We start from the raw sequence: 12,691 nt of genomic DNA, 5'->3' as shown, positions 1-12,691 counted from the left end.
TTTGTCCAAATGTATTTTTTTCACCTAAAATGTCTTTCCATTTTCTTCTAACTTCTTCCTTCAAACTCTGCAGCCTTTGTGTGATCTGATTGTAGTTTGTGCAGGTCTAAGTTAGAGACAACAAACTCATATGTGCAGAACAGATGACAAAGTTTCAGTAAGATTTGCTTCATTGTAGCTCACTTTAGGAACTACTAATGGTAAAAAAATCACAGGAGGTATCCAAGGATGATTTTATGTTCTTCCCAAGAATGAGGGAAGGTGAAAAGAAGTTTAATGAGATAGGTGAACGGTGGACTCCTGGGCTGCATCAAGAGAAGCGTGGCCAGCAGGTCAAGGGAGGGGATTCTCCCCCTCTGCTCTCGTGAGACCCCACCTGGAGTACTGTGTCCAGCTCTGGAGCTCCCAGCATAAAAAAGGACATGGACCAGTTGGAGCGAATCCAGAGGAGGGCCACAAAGATGATCAGAGGGCTGGAGCACCTCTCCTATTGAGTGCAGGCTGAGAGAGTTGGGGCTGTTCAGCCTGGAGAAAAGGAGGCTCCAGGGAGACGTTATAGCGGCCTTCCAATACCTAAAGGGGGTTTATATGAAAGATGAGGAAAAACTCTTCAGCAGGGCCTGTTGTGATAGGACGAGGGGTAATGGTTTTAAAATAGAAGGAAGCAGATATGGACTTGATATAAGGCAAAAAAATTTTACAGTGAGGGTGGTGGAACAGGTTGCCCAGAGAGGTGGTGGATGCCCCACCCCTGGAAACATTCCAGGCCAGGTTGTAGGGGGCTCTGAGCAACCTGATCTGGTTGGGGATGTCCCTGCTCCTTGCAGGGGGGTTGGACTGGGTGGGCTTTAATGGTCCCTTTCAACCCAAACCATTCTGTCTGAATGTGATTCTGACAGAGATCAGAATCTGATCTCTGTGATTCTGTCTGAGATCCTGTGCAGTGCTTGGTAAATGTTTAGTTAATGCTTACTTGGAAGATGATTTTTCTCCCAGTCTTTTGTAGAAGACATTGAACAAAAGGATTAAGCTCTTGGTTTATATGGTTCTCTAAATAGGTGTTGTGTGTCTGGCCACCAGGATTTATAAAAGTGACAATCGCAAGTCAGTATCCAGAGTCTTTACAGCATAGTTAAAAGTGGGTTTTGTCATAAAACTGAACAGACTGAGTCATCTCTACGGGTCACCTTTGATTAGAATATAGTTTATAAGAATATAATTACAATTCTTAACTGACAGGTTAATTTTTTGAATCCTAATACCAGAGACAAACTAGTTAGTTAATGGCATGACAAGCAATGATGTGAATTTAACTAGGTTGATACAAACTAAGAAATATTTCCAATCAAATCCTGAACACTACATTCTAATAGCACTTATAACTATTGCTGTCTTAAAAAAAAATGCAATAACATGTTTGGCACACTAGTTTCAGTTTAAAATGGTAACTTCAGTCAAATTCATACATCCAAGTCTGTAGCAGAATTTGGAGTAAGAACCTCGATATAAGGTGGACTGAGAGTATTTTGTTCACTGTATTCCTTTTAAACATTGTACCCAGCTGTTACATATAGCATAGTGTATAGCATAGGGGGGAGGAAAAAAGGAACTTTCTTCTCTCTTGAGCAGCTACCAGAAGCCAGACATAATTAAGATCACTTCCTGTTCAATCAGATGGCGCAGATACTCAAAATGGAATTTGAGGGTGTAAGAAGAAGATACAGTCGTGAATCTGCTCATTCAGTGGATTGACGTAATGTAGTATTGAAATTAAACTGTAGCACTGAATAGCGTAAGAAGCTTTCCCCAGGATGTCTTTTGCCACCAGTGCAGGTCCCCAGAACAGGCACAGTTTTGAAAGTGTAGGAACTGTTTAATCCAGTTCCTGTAGGAACAATATTCTAGCAGCGTGAGCATCCTCTGTGCACTGGGCAGCTTTGGGACGGGTTCTGGCCTCATCCTCCCAGCCCCTCTGGGAGTGATTGAATGGCGCTGTGATTATTCATTCTCTGGGCTGGACAGATAGCATTTCACCCGCTGGGATATTGACTCCGTAAGATTCATCCATATGTGGAGCAGCACATTTATCCTAGCACGCATCAGTAGCAATTACTAGTTTGATAATGCTCTTAACAAATTCCTGCTATGGTTATTATTTTTTTCATGACTGATAATCATGCTGAATTATGCTCTTTCTTAAAACTGAGGAGATGCAATAAAGTGAATGTAACTCATACTCAAAACACCTGATCCATCTGAGTGGCAATTGAAATGTTTTTTCCTTTGGAATCACCGGTACATGTAATGACCATGAAGTAATGACTGTATTTGTTGTCTTCTAAATTCCTGCTATTTAAAGAGCATTGGCTGCATAAATACTACTGAATTAGCCATCTGCAGAGCTGTAATTATGGTTGACTTTAAAGCATATTTAAACAGGGAACATTAAAATCTTTTCATTACACCTGCAAAAGCAGAAAACCACTATAATTAGGGATTGTGTCATGGCTAGAAATCGGCTTTCTCACTTCCCTGATACGAATGGTAAACCTGGGTGTACATACTTTAATGTATTTTTTCCTGTATCTACTGCTCATGAATTTTTTTTCTGTCCTTTTAATAAGATTGCTTTGTACACTATAGAGTTCTCTCCGTAGTACGCATCAGACCCGTTACATTTTTGATACAGTAAATATTATGTACATTGTTATTTAACACAGCATTGGTGGCCCTGAAGATTAGACTTTATCCAGGAAATACAATTCCTCATGCTTTCCATGAATGTGCATGTTCTTGACCTTGCAAAGAACCTGGGTTTTTTGTATAATGACATCTATTTGAATTTGTGGCCTTATTAGGTGTTTTAGGCCATTTCACTGCGGTTGTTCTGCAAACTGTGGAAACCCTTTCACAGCGTTGTACAGTGAGCTCAGTGCAGAGCTATCATGCCAACACCTAGCAAGTCTTCCGATCAGGATGCAGCTTCCGTGCAGTTTCCCTTGCTGGCAGATCTCGCTCAGGTCTCTGCTTATGGTACTAAATAGACCAAGAACATTTGATTACAAAGGAAAATAGCCTGTGATCTCAGAAAGTTATACAAATTATTAGATTTTGAATTTATTATATGTGACAGAGACTTAATATTTTATACTTTATTTTATTTTTCTTAGGAAAAGTAGGGTCAATAATATTTTTTTTAGATCTGTGAAATATATTGTTCCAGATTTTTGTTTGTGACAGATAAGAACCACTCATGTATGTTTGAAATATTAGCCAGGAACATTTCTCAAATATAATACAAAAATAAGTGGAATTCGTTGGAAAAATAGTTAACGTAATACTTCCCCCACTAATGTATTACTTGGACCACAGGGCTTAGAAATTTGGTGGTGAGATCATTAACAGGAACATTACTTTAACTGTGATTTTTAAAAGACCTGATGACATAATTTTTTATCCGTAGTTAACTCTTCTGATAATGACTGTTCTGATTTTGGTTATGATTGTAATGGTCTCACATCTCATGGTATGGAGTTACTTAGTAATGATGAAAACCTAGTGAAGATCAGAACTGGAGATTGAGGTCAAGCCAGTTTATTGCATCAAACACTGGACACTGCTTGCTGCTTTGTTTAGAAATGTTATTCCTCCTTAGGAATCGGATGTTTTACGTGATTTCTAAATAAAAATCCCTATGAAGCCTTCAGAACATCAGCTGTGAGCCATTTGGAAGTAACTTTATTAATTCACTTCCCTCAAGTCCTTCAAAATAGTAGCACATCTGCTTTGCATTTGAGTATTTCAGACTGAGACATCCTTAAAAGAAAAATAGTTTCCTCCAAATTATCCGGCATAAGCATGTGTTTCTTTTATTTGAAAAGCATAAATCAAAACCAACATGCCTACGTTTGTTACAAACAGCTACATTATTTGAAATTTAACAAAGTATATTCCATACTAGTTGCTGTCAGCAAATAACATTTTAAAATAATTATATTAATTTTGATTTATGCATCATCACTCTTAAGTACAGATGCAAGTACTTGTTCTAAGAAATTACAAAAAAAATATTGAAGGATTTTCAAGGAATTTTTACATTTCTATGGATTACATATCATTCTCTCATCAGCCACACACAGGGTTTGAAAGCTGTATGGCAAAGAGTCTGATAGTGTGTTTTGTGGCTTTGTCAGGAATGTCTAGATAAAGTTGTTTAATTAATTTATATAAAGCCCTGGAGAAAATCCTGCCTAATTAATTAGAGGGCCGCTCTGTAGCAGTGATAAATAATCGCTTGCAACTTCTGAAGAACAAGTGCATCCTAGTTTTTCTTTTTCTTTCCACTTCTGTTCTGTGAAGCCATTCTGTACTGTCGAAGCTGTAGAACTGATTGTTCTTTACTGCTCTTATTTAATCTAAAGTAAGAAAGAAAGAAGTTTCCTAAACTCAGCAGATTTTCAATGGGAAAAACTGTGAGTGTGAGGTAATGTTGATGTTCAGCCTTTGCAAGCAGGTGTTTTATTGAAGCCTGATTTTACTCAAACTTAATCTTCAAACTGGTCAGACTTCTTAGATCCATTATTCCTATTTGAGGCTGTTCCAGAACATCAGTCCTCTTATGTTTAGCAACTGTTTATCAAGCTTCCAGCTTCCATTTGTTCATGGTTATTTTATATTATACTAGAAGTTGTTTTGCTATTGTAAGCCAAAAAAACCCAGAAAAAAATACAGGAGGAGCTGAAGTAATTATTGTTAATTATACAGTATCCTATTTGAAATAATTCCCAAACCATCACTGTCCCATTAACAGAAAACAGAGATTAACATTCAGCTAGCTTTGTTTTGTGTCAGTCTTTTTTATTGACAGTAATTAATCAACTGTCAAAAGAACAATTTCCTTATGTGTTTCAGAACAGAAAGTGTAAGCAAATGTTTTCTGTGAATGCTGAGTTTTAGTCATAAAAGATTCACCAAACAACCTTAATTCAGCTTGATTTCTTTACTAGATCTTTTACAAAGCAAGCAGAGGAGGCTTGGGAGTGGCAGGCAGGTTCAGCCAAGAGCCTTGGTCATCAGGCAAGCCCATGGTGATGCAAGTCAAGCCGGGAAGTAGTCTACAGATCGAGGTCTGGATCAACTGGCTGCATGGCAGCAACTGAGCTGGAGAAAGGCATACCTACAACGTAGCTCAGGCTGGGACCGAAGACCCAGGGCTCAGGTGAAATGGGGCTCCTGGACCTGTGAGTAGGGCATGTGGGTAGTGGCCCCAGGTAAGGCTGCTCAGGGCCAGTAAGACCTATTAGTGCCCTCAAGACCTTGACAAGGATCTTGGCAGGGTGCATCAAGCTGAAAGTTATGCTAGAGTTAGGGTCAGGCTTCAGCAATAATTCAGGAAGAGATGAGTGTAGTTTGTGACAATGCATTCATTACCTTTAAAAAAGTACATCAGAGATACAGATTACATCAAAGATAACTGTAGGGAAATAGAAGATAATGTATCTTGTCATTCCAGTTTGGCTTCTCTTTTCCTTTGTTTGTTTGGCAGGCAATCAAGCCAAACCAAGACTCAAGACACCTCACAAAGCTGCCAAAATCAGGATTTATTTTTTTAACAAACCCTATTCTAAATTGGCCTCTCAGAAATGAATTCAGACTTGGAATAATTACCTCATTGTAGTCCTGTGTCCCAACAGGATTTTGTTAAATGCAGACTTACCATAACCTCCGTTTACCATTAATTGACACAATAAGAGGTGTCCTTACTCCTGTCTCTTATGCAAGATAAATTTCTATCTGGCAGGGACACAATTTTTCTGGTTTACCACTGTCAAATAATGATGCCTTTGAAATGCCTTTCAGTTGGATAGACTTTCTTTAGGTTTGGTATCTAGATTACCTGTAGCTTATCAATTGCTGATACTGTGCAAATTCAGAGCTTTCTGGCAGACTTTCACCTTTCAGTGAGCATATATGATTTAAATATACCACTTTCTGTGAAATATACTGGTAGAACAATTTGCAGTCCTATACATGAGAGCCCTTTGAAGGCAGTTGATGACTCTTTAAAAAGGACTGGATGCGTAGCAAATAAAAATTAGAAACAACACATTACAAACAAAGGATCCTTACGCAGGACATGCTGAGCTTGTGAGGACTTAGGACAGTGAAGGAATAGAGTGACATTTACATCTAACTTGCCTTAAAAGGTTGGTTGCCATATCCCCATCTTCCCTGGTCACCTGCTTGTTGTTTGATTATATGGCCCCAGAGCCAGTGACTTCCACTATTCGATCCAGCAATAAATGAGCATTGTAGAAAAAAAAAAAGGGTTTTTTTTCTCTGGATCAGCTATAATGAGCTGTAATGACAGTTCACCACTACATAAATTTTTGTCCTGATAAAAGTTAGTTTTACATGGCTAGCAGCTCATATATTATAATTATAAACCTTCTGCTGGAATAGTGCTATGAAATAAAATAGGTAAGATAAAATAACTGTATGAGGGTGTCAAAAAAGTGTAAAAAATAAAGAGAGCAAAAGAGAAGCACTGTTGGAGATCAAAAGGATAAAGGACCAGGAGGAAGAAGGGAAGCTTCCTGTGCCTTATAAAACTTACTGAGGTACAAACTAGTGTAAATAAACCAGTGTAAATCAGCTCATGCAGTTTCCAGAGAAGAGGAATTTGTAATGTTTTTATATCCTACAATAAATAAACACCTTGTGAAACTGGAAGTCCCAACATGTAAATATTACTATTAAAATGCATTTATTTATTTGCCAAGTTAATAACATTTTATGTTTTACAAACATGAATGAAACCAAACTCCTAGAGGTAAGAAAAGTGCATTCAAAACTGAGCATTATCAAGAGAAATGCAGAGAATCCTTGTTCTGCTGGGCTTTTTTTCTTGGAGAGTACAAGAAAAAAAATAATTCAGGGATTTATAAAATTGAATTTGTGAGGATGCAGAAGTAGTAGCTGTAGTCACAGCACATTGTATTATAACTGGAATAGACAGAGGATGCCAGTAGCATTTATCTGGAAACAATTCTAATGTGATCCCACAGAGAAAACCTGCTCTCATTCCATGTGGGGCTGTATACTTGTCATCATGTCCTAATGATTTAATAATTAAATTTCAAAATCTCAAATGTAAGCTTTTAGATAGGAGCCTGTTTGTAAGTACCTGAATAATTCAGCTTGTGTTGTACATTACCTACACATAAACTTTTCCTGTAAGCTAAAAAATCCTTTTTCATGACAAGAATAACACAGTAATCTAGTTTTATTTTGTATTGTCCAGTTGTTCTAATATAATCTCCAAAATAGTTTGAAGTTGTGTTAGAGTCAATATATTTTTAGTCTGATCTGTCATTCAGGAATGTGCCAAATTCGTTTTGGTCTGGTGGGAGTGACATTTTATACTTATTTGTGATAATGTAAAACAACATTTAACTCTCATGGCATTATTTCAGTCAATAATGCCTGTGTTCCTAGACCTGCAAAGGGCTCATAAAAGTTACAGAAAAGGTTCTTTTATAATTCATTTTTATGCTTTCTTTGCTTTAGGTTACTAATGGTGATTCTTTTGTTTGGAGCCATTTTACCTCTTTCAGTGGTACTGCCTGAAGTGATTAATTAGGTTTCCCACTTCAGTGTTACACTTTTCAGGTCACTGTGATGTGTCATTGAAACAAGCCCATTAAGATGAATGATATGTGTTGTAACTTCATTAGTGTCATCAATAATGAATTGCACTTTTCTGTTTAGGAGTCTCTTTTTGTTTTGTGTGGGTCAGGCTGACTGTGTGAATTATATTTATAGGATCAAAGTAGTTAAAGATAAAGGTAGATACCTAACCAATTAGGCCAGAGGCTGGCAATGTTGTTTTAGAGGTGTTGGCTACAAAATCAATTTGTATTAAGGAATGTTTAAGTAATTGAATTTCACAGTATAAATTAAAGTCTCTTGGTATCATTATGCGTGTTGTGGTCACGTAGTGATATCTTGTGCCGATGAAATGGCTAGGTTTTATTTTTCAGTCCATGTGTAATATTTAATGAAAACACTTCTCTAACTTGTAAAGGCTTGGAAATAATAAATGGGACTAGCCCTTTTTTTCATTTGATGAAGCTTGACAGAGATAAGAAGTAAAACTGTATAAATTGACCCTCAAGAACATGCATAAAGAGAGAAGTCATTTTATGCAACAAAGAAGTGGCATGGTTTGCCAAGCAAAGATAAGTAATTGGAAAGTATAAGATCCTGGTGACAATTCCTAGCAGAAAATCTGAAAAAAAAAAAAAAACCAACCCCATGGTGTTGTATAATGTTACTTATTATTTGCATACAAAAAAAAAAAATTAGGTTCTGTCACACTATGGAATCAGCTATGCTGAAATCATATTACTATTGCAAAAGTTAAGATATTCTCTTAAATTATGACAGCAAGCTGCTTGTCTCTTTCATTCATCAAACACCTAAGGTTTTCTCATTAGACACTTGATTGGTACTGTAGTCAGGTGGGATGGCCTAGGAATACTTGTCTTTTACAGTGGGTCACCTGCCTGTGGATTTACTGTGAAATCTCCTGTGATTCCAAAATCACAGCAGAGTTAAACTATGTTAACATTCTTGTGCGTCAAGGTAAACCAACTTTTTAGCCTGTGTGCCTTGTTTAGAGCACATTTGAAGACTGGATATGAGATTTGTTCCTATTCACCACAAATGTTTCCTCAGCAGTCCCCATCCCCAAATGTTCCAGGCTTCACATCATCCTCTCTTTAAAGTCTGATTTCTTCCAGTCTAAGTTAATATTGCTTTGCTGATGGTTATTGTCTTATGACATTTTTATCAGGTGACTTTACCCCCAATAAAGGAATAGAGGGACCCTAATATAGATCAAGATGCCAGTGTTGTAGGCATTTGTAGCAGAATTCTAGATCACTCAAACTCTCCCAGCCGCCCACAACCAGATAGGACTGTCGCATGCCTCCTGAGAGTAGAAAATCATGTGGTTGTCTCTAGCATTGCCCCTGCCATTCAAGGGCTTTGAGGGGTTGTGAACAGGCTTCTGTCTCCCTGTGAACTATGGGAACTATAGAGGAGAGTTCTTCAGAAGCCTGGTTCTGCTCACACTGATCTCAGCAGGAGTCCCTGAATTGATTTCAGAGGGAGCAAAATCAATCCCTGCTTTGAAAACTGCAGTATTTCCCATAGCACAGCCTATCCTTAAAAACCAACCAACCAAGAATTTATCTGGTTCTCAACAAACACAGTTTTCATTTACTGTGCCACAAAGATGCTTTAGGGATAGTCCATGATATAACTTTACTCACCTTTGAGTGTGAGCTGAATCAATAGCATCAGCTCAGAACTGAGGAAGCAAGCAGTTGTCCTCTGGCTGCCACAGTGCAAGTTGAAGAAATTATCACCACATCCTCTTCTTACTGTCGTCCTGGTGGAGGTTTCTGTCCCTGCTGAGCTGTTCCTGCAAGTGCTCCTGACGTGCTTCAGTCTAAATGATCTAGGTCAGTGGTGACCTACTATTCAAACTATGTAAGCTGTCGGTCTGCTGCAGCGTTGGATTTGAACCATTGCCCTCCCCTGTGTAAAAGTTCTGTGTATTGGAGTGCAGAACACTAGGAATGGCAAGATGTATTGCTGTTAGCGGGTGAAAAGCTTACCGTTCCTATTGCATATTGCTGGATTTGGATGTATACCCAGTATAGGAAGGTAAAAACATAAAGACTGAAAAATTCTGTTATGAGGACAGGAGTTTTTTTCATATCTTTGAAAAACATTACCCCTCATTCGAAACATTTTTTTCAAGCTGGAAAGCATGGCAGAAGACTGTAAATATTCTGTAGTATCATCTATTGGCCTCTTTCATTACCATTCCCCATTTTAGACTGGCATATAATAATAAAATAAGCGTTTGTTGTCATCTGTCTTGTAGGTACTTGGCAGTTTTATTACTAATTTAGAGTTGCCATTGGGCCTGTTCTGTCCTACAGTTAGGTTAGTAATGGAGTATCTAAGTTGTCCTGCATTCTTGCTGGTTTCATTCTGTGAAACAACTTCTCCCCTGGCGTGAACACCTGCCTTATATCTAAGGATAAGGTCCTGCACCAAATGATGTGTAGCTTTCCTGTTCAAATTTCACTCACTTCTGTTTACAATCAAAGGAGCTCCTGGGTGGAGATTTATGATATTTACATGCTCTTCTAATTAGGATAATGATTACACCTGCTTTTAGATAACATTTATAGACTGCTTCAGAGAGTCTCATTGAAATCACTGACTAGCTTTGAATTCTGAGCCTTCAACACCTCATACAGGTAACATTTCCAAGGAATTAGACTTTACCTTTGCATGTGTTTTCATACAAGCCGCTAAAAAGTCTTGCGGATATTACAGGAAAACGCAGATTTTGTGTCATGAGTGCTAAGCTGTACCTGCCCTTTATTTCCTTCCTCAAGTACATGATATTAAAGATGGGGTGCTCTTGTTCTGATGTCACAAAGGATTATTTATGAGTAAAGGCTCTGCTGAAAGTAATGAGAATTTTACCATTGACTTCAATGCAGCTAGTATTTCCCATCTGAAGTGCAAAATAAATAGAGGAGCAGATAGGGAAAAAAATAAAATTCCTTTCCATGCCTAGAGTCCACAGGAATAACCAAACTTTTTTTTAGAGGGGAATAAATGGAATCCAGCTGGCACATGAAGTACTTCAAGAGGTGTGTGATAGGTCTAGGCTCATGATTTTGAAAAAAAGTCTTGGATGGTCGAAGAGGAATGTGATATTTCTTTGACGGATTTAGTGAATGTTTCAATGTATGTACAGCCAGATCAATGAACAGATGCAGTTTACAAAGCTGTAATATACAGTTGTCTTTTTTTTTTTGCCATGGGTCAGCTTTGCTGTGCATAATATCTATCGTCTGTAAAGTGTGGCTGATACTTGCAGGATTTCTTGATGATTTCTGATGAATTGTTTTGAGTAAAAAGTTTACCATTCTCCATTGTTCTCTTTTAGAAATATTCTTTATAGACTAGATCAAAGGACAACCCGGTTTTCAGTACTGCTGGAGGCACTGGAGCACTGCAAGCTACATCAGTCAAATGAGACCATTCAAGCAGCCTTGTCAGAGGTGCTGAACAGCATCAATTCAGCTCAGGTTTACTTCAAAGCAGGACTTGATGTGTTTGAGACTACCTTAGCTGGAAAGAAATGAGAGGATTCTCTGCATTCTAAGATGTTTGTTTACGACTCGCTAAACAAAAGTTCGACTTGGACCAGAATTTCTCTAACAATGAAACCTTTCTCAACTTTTCTTTCAGTTGGAGCTTAAAGGTACTGCAATGTCTGTTTTTATAAATATAAAACAGTCTTTTGCACTGTTCACAGTATATCTCAAATGTCTGTTTCTGAATGTATAAAATGTAATTAGAGGGAATAACACTTAAGATATGATTTTTGGAAGGACGTCTGCTGTATTTTTATATGTAAAATATATTTTTATGACTAAGAGCTCAGTCTTACAAAGTACCAAGCATGTCCTGCAATATGCTGAAGTCCTCGTTCTGAAACACCCCAGATGTATACCCAGGTGAGCTTTCCATGCCTGCTCTGTCAGAAAAACATGACTTAAGTATATTCTTGTGTTTCTTAACTTCCTCAGCAAACTCATCTTCTCCTTACTCGTTTCAGAGTAAGTAGTTGAAGGATGTGGCATTTCCTTGAGTATCCAGTGCTGGAGTTAATCAGGAAATACACAAAACACCTTTACTAGTGCAATCCAACATCTTTACTTCTGTGGAATAATAAATACCTCAATTATGAGAATACAGATAAACTTTGATTACCCCATTTCTGTATGAAAGAGAGTTGTTTTCTCTAGTAATCCTTGGAGAGAAAATTTTTATGATGATTTCAAATATTTGAAGCTTTTGAATCCATAGTTACACTTGTACAAAAATACCTTGAATCTTTTATGTTAAATGAAAGAACTGCCTAGTCTTATAAGGCTGCAGGCCTTATAAGTTAATACATTACCAAAACAGCCCACTTCAAGATCTCCCTAAATTTCCAGAGAGCAGTAAATGAAACAAGACCTCACACTTATGGGAACATTTTTGGGATTCCACCACTCTGCCACACCACCCACTATTTCAGGCTGGATCATTCCATCAGTAGTGCTTGGCATATAGGACCTGGATTGTTGTCAAAAAAAAAAAAAAAAGCACAAGCAAAATATAAATTCATTTCCTACTGCAGGACCAAGAGTTTACCTCTGAAGGCACAAGCTGATGAAGCATATTGCAGGGCTAAAACTCAAATCTGTTTTGCATTGGTGAAAGCCCTGCACAAAGGCTGTAATCACACCGTTACCTTGTTGGCCTGAAGTAATCTGTGAATGAAAGGATCAGGAGGTTCTGTGTCCTAACCTCTAAGGGGATAATGTATACACCTGAGAATTGCAGGTCTTAATAATATAAACAGTTGAAATTGTTAAGCCCTATTGGGTTTAGAGTTTTACAATCTCAGATGATTCTGGGATTAGAGCTTAAAAAATTAATTTTATATAGATACTTAGAAATGAAATATAATTTATTTGATGGAAATGGTAAATGTATTGTTACCCAGTTTTCCATGGAAACATTACAGAAACATTTCAGGTTGCAA

The 12,691-nt window shown here is 37.7% G+C and overlaps 1 protein-coding gene across 1 annotated transcript in view; it reads left to right on the top strand.

Annotated features, from left to right (window-relative positions):
* The window catches only part of NAALADL2 (N-acetylated alpha-linked acidic dipeptidase like 2), a 242,639-nt gene extending 231,399 nt beyond the window's left edge, over nucleotides 1–11,240 (top strand). Inside the window, exon 14 of the mRNA XM_086754882.1 lies at nucleotides 11,042–11,240. Within this exon, the coding sequence (XP_086611008.1) occupies nucleotides 11,042–11,240 (199 nt within the window). The remainder of the gene's footprint in view (nucleotides 1–11,041) is intronic.
* Nucleotides 11,241–12,691: the final 1,451 nt, after the last annotated feature.

The sequence above is a fragment of the Chlamydotis macqueenii genome, chromosome 9 (genome assembly GCF_036417535.1).
Source record: "Chlamydotis macqueenii isolate bChlMac1 chromosome 9, bChlMac1.mat, whole genome shotgun sequence".
Classification (NCBI taxonomy): domain Eukaryota; kingdom Metazoa; phylum Chordata; class Aves; order Otidiformes; family Otididae; genus Chlamydotis; species Chlamydotis macqueenii.
Note: the sequence above shows the minus strand (reverse complement) of the source record. Positions and strands in the feature narration are given on the sequence as shown.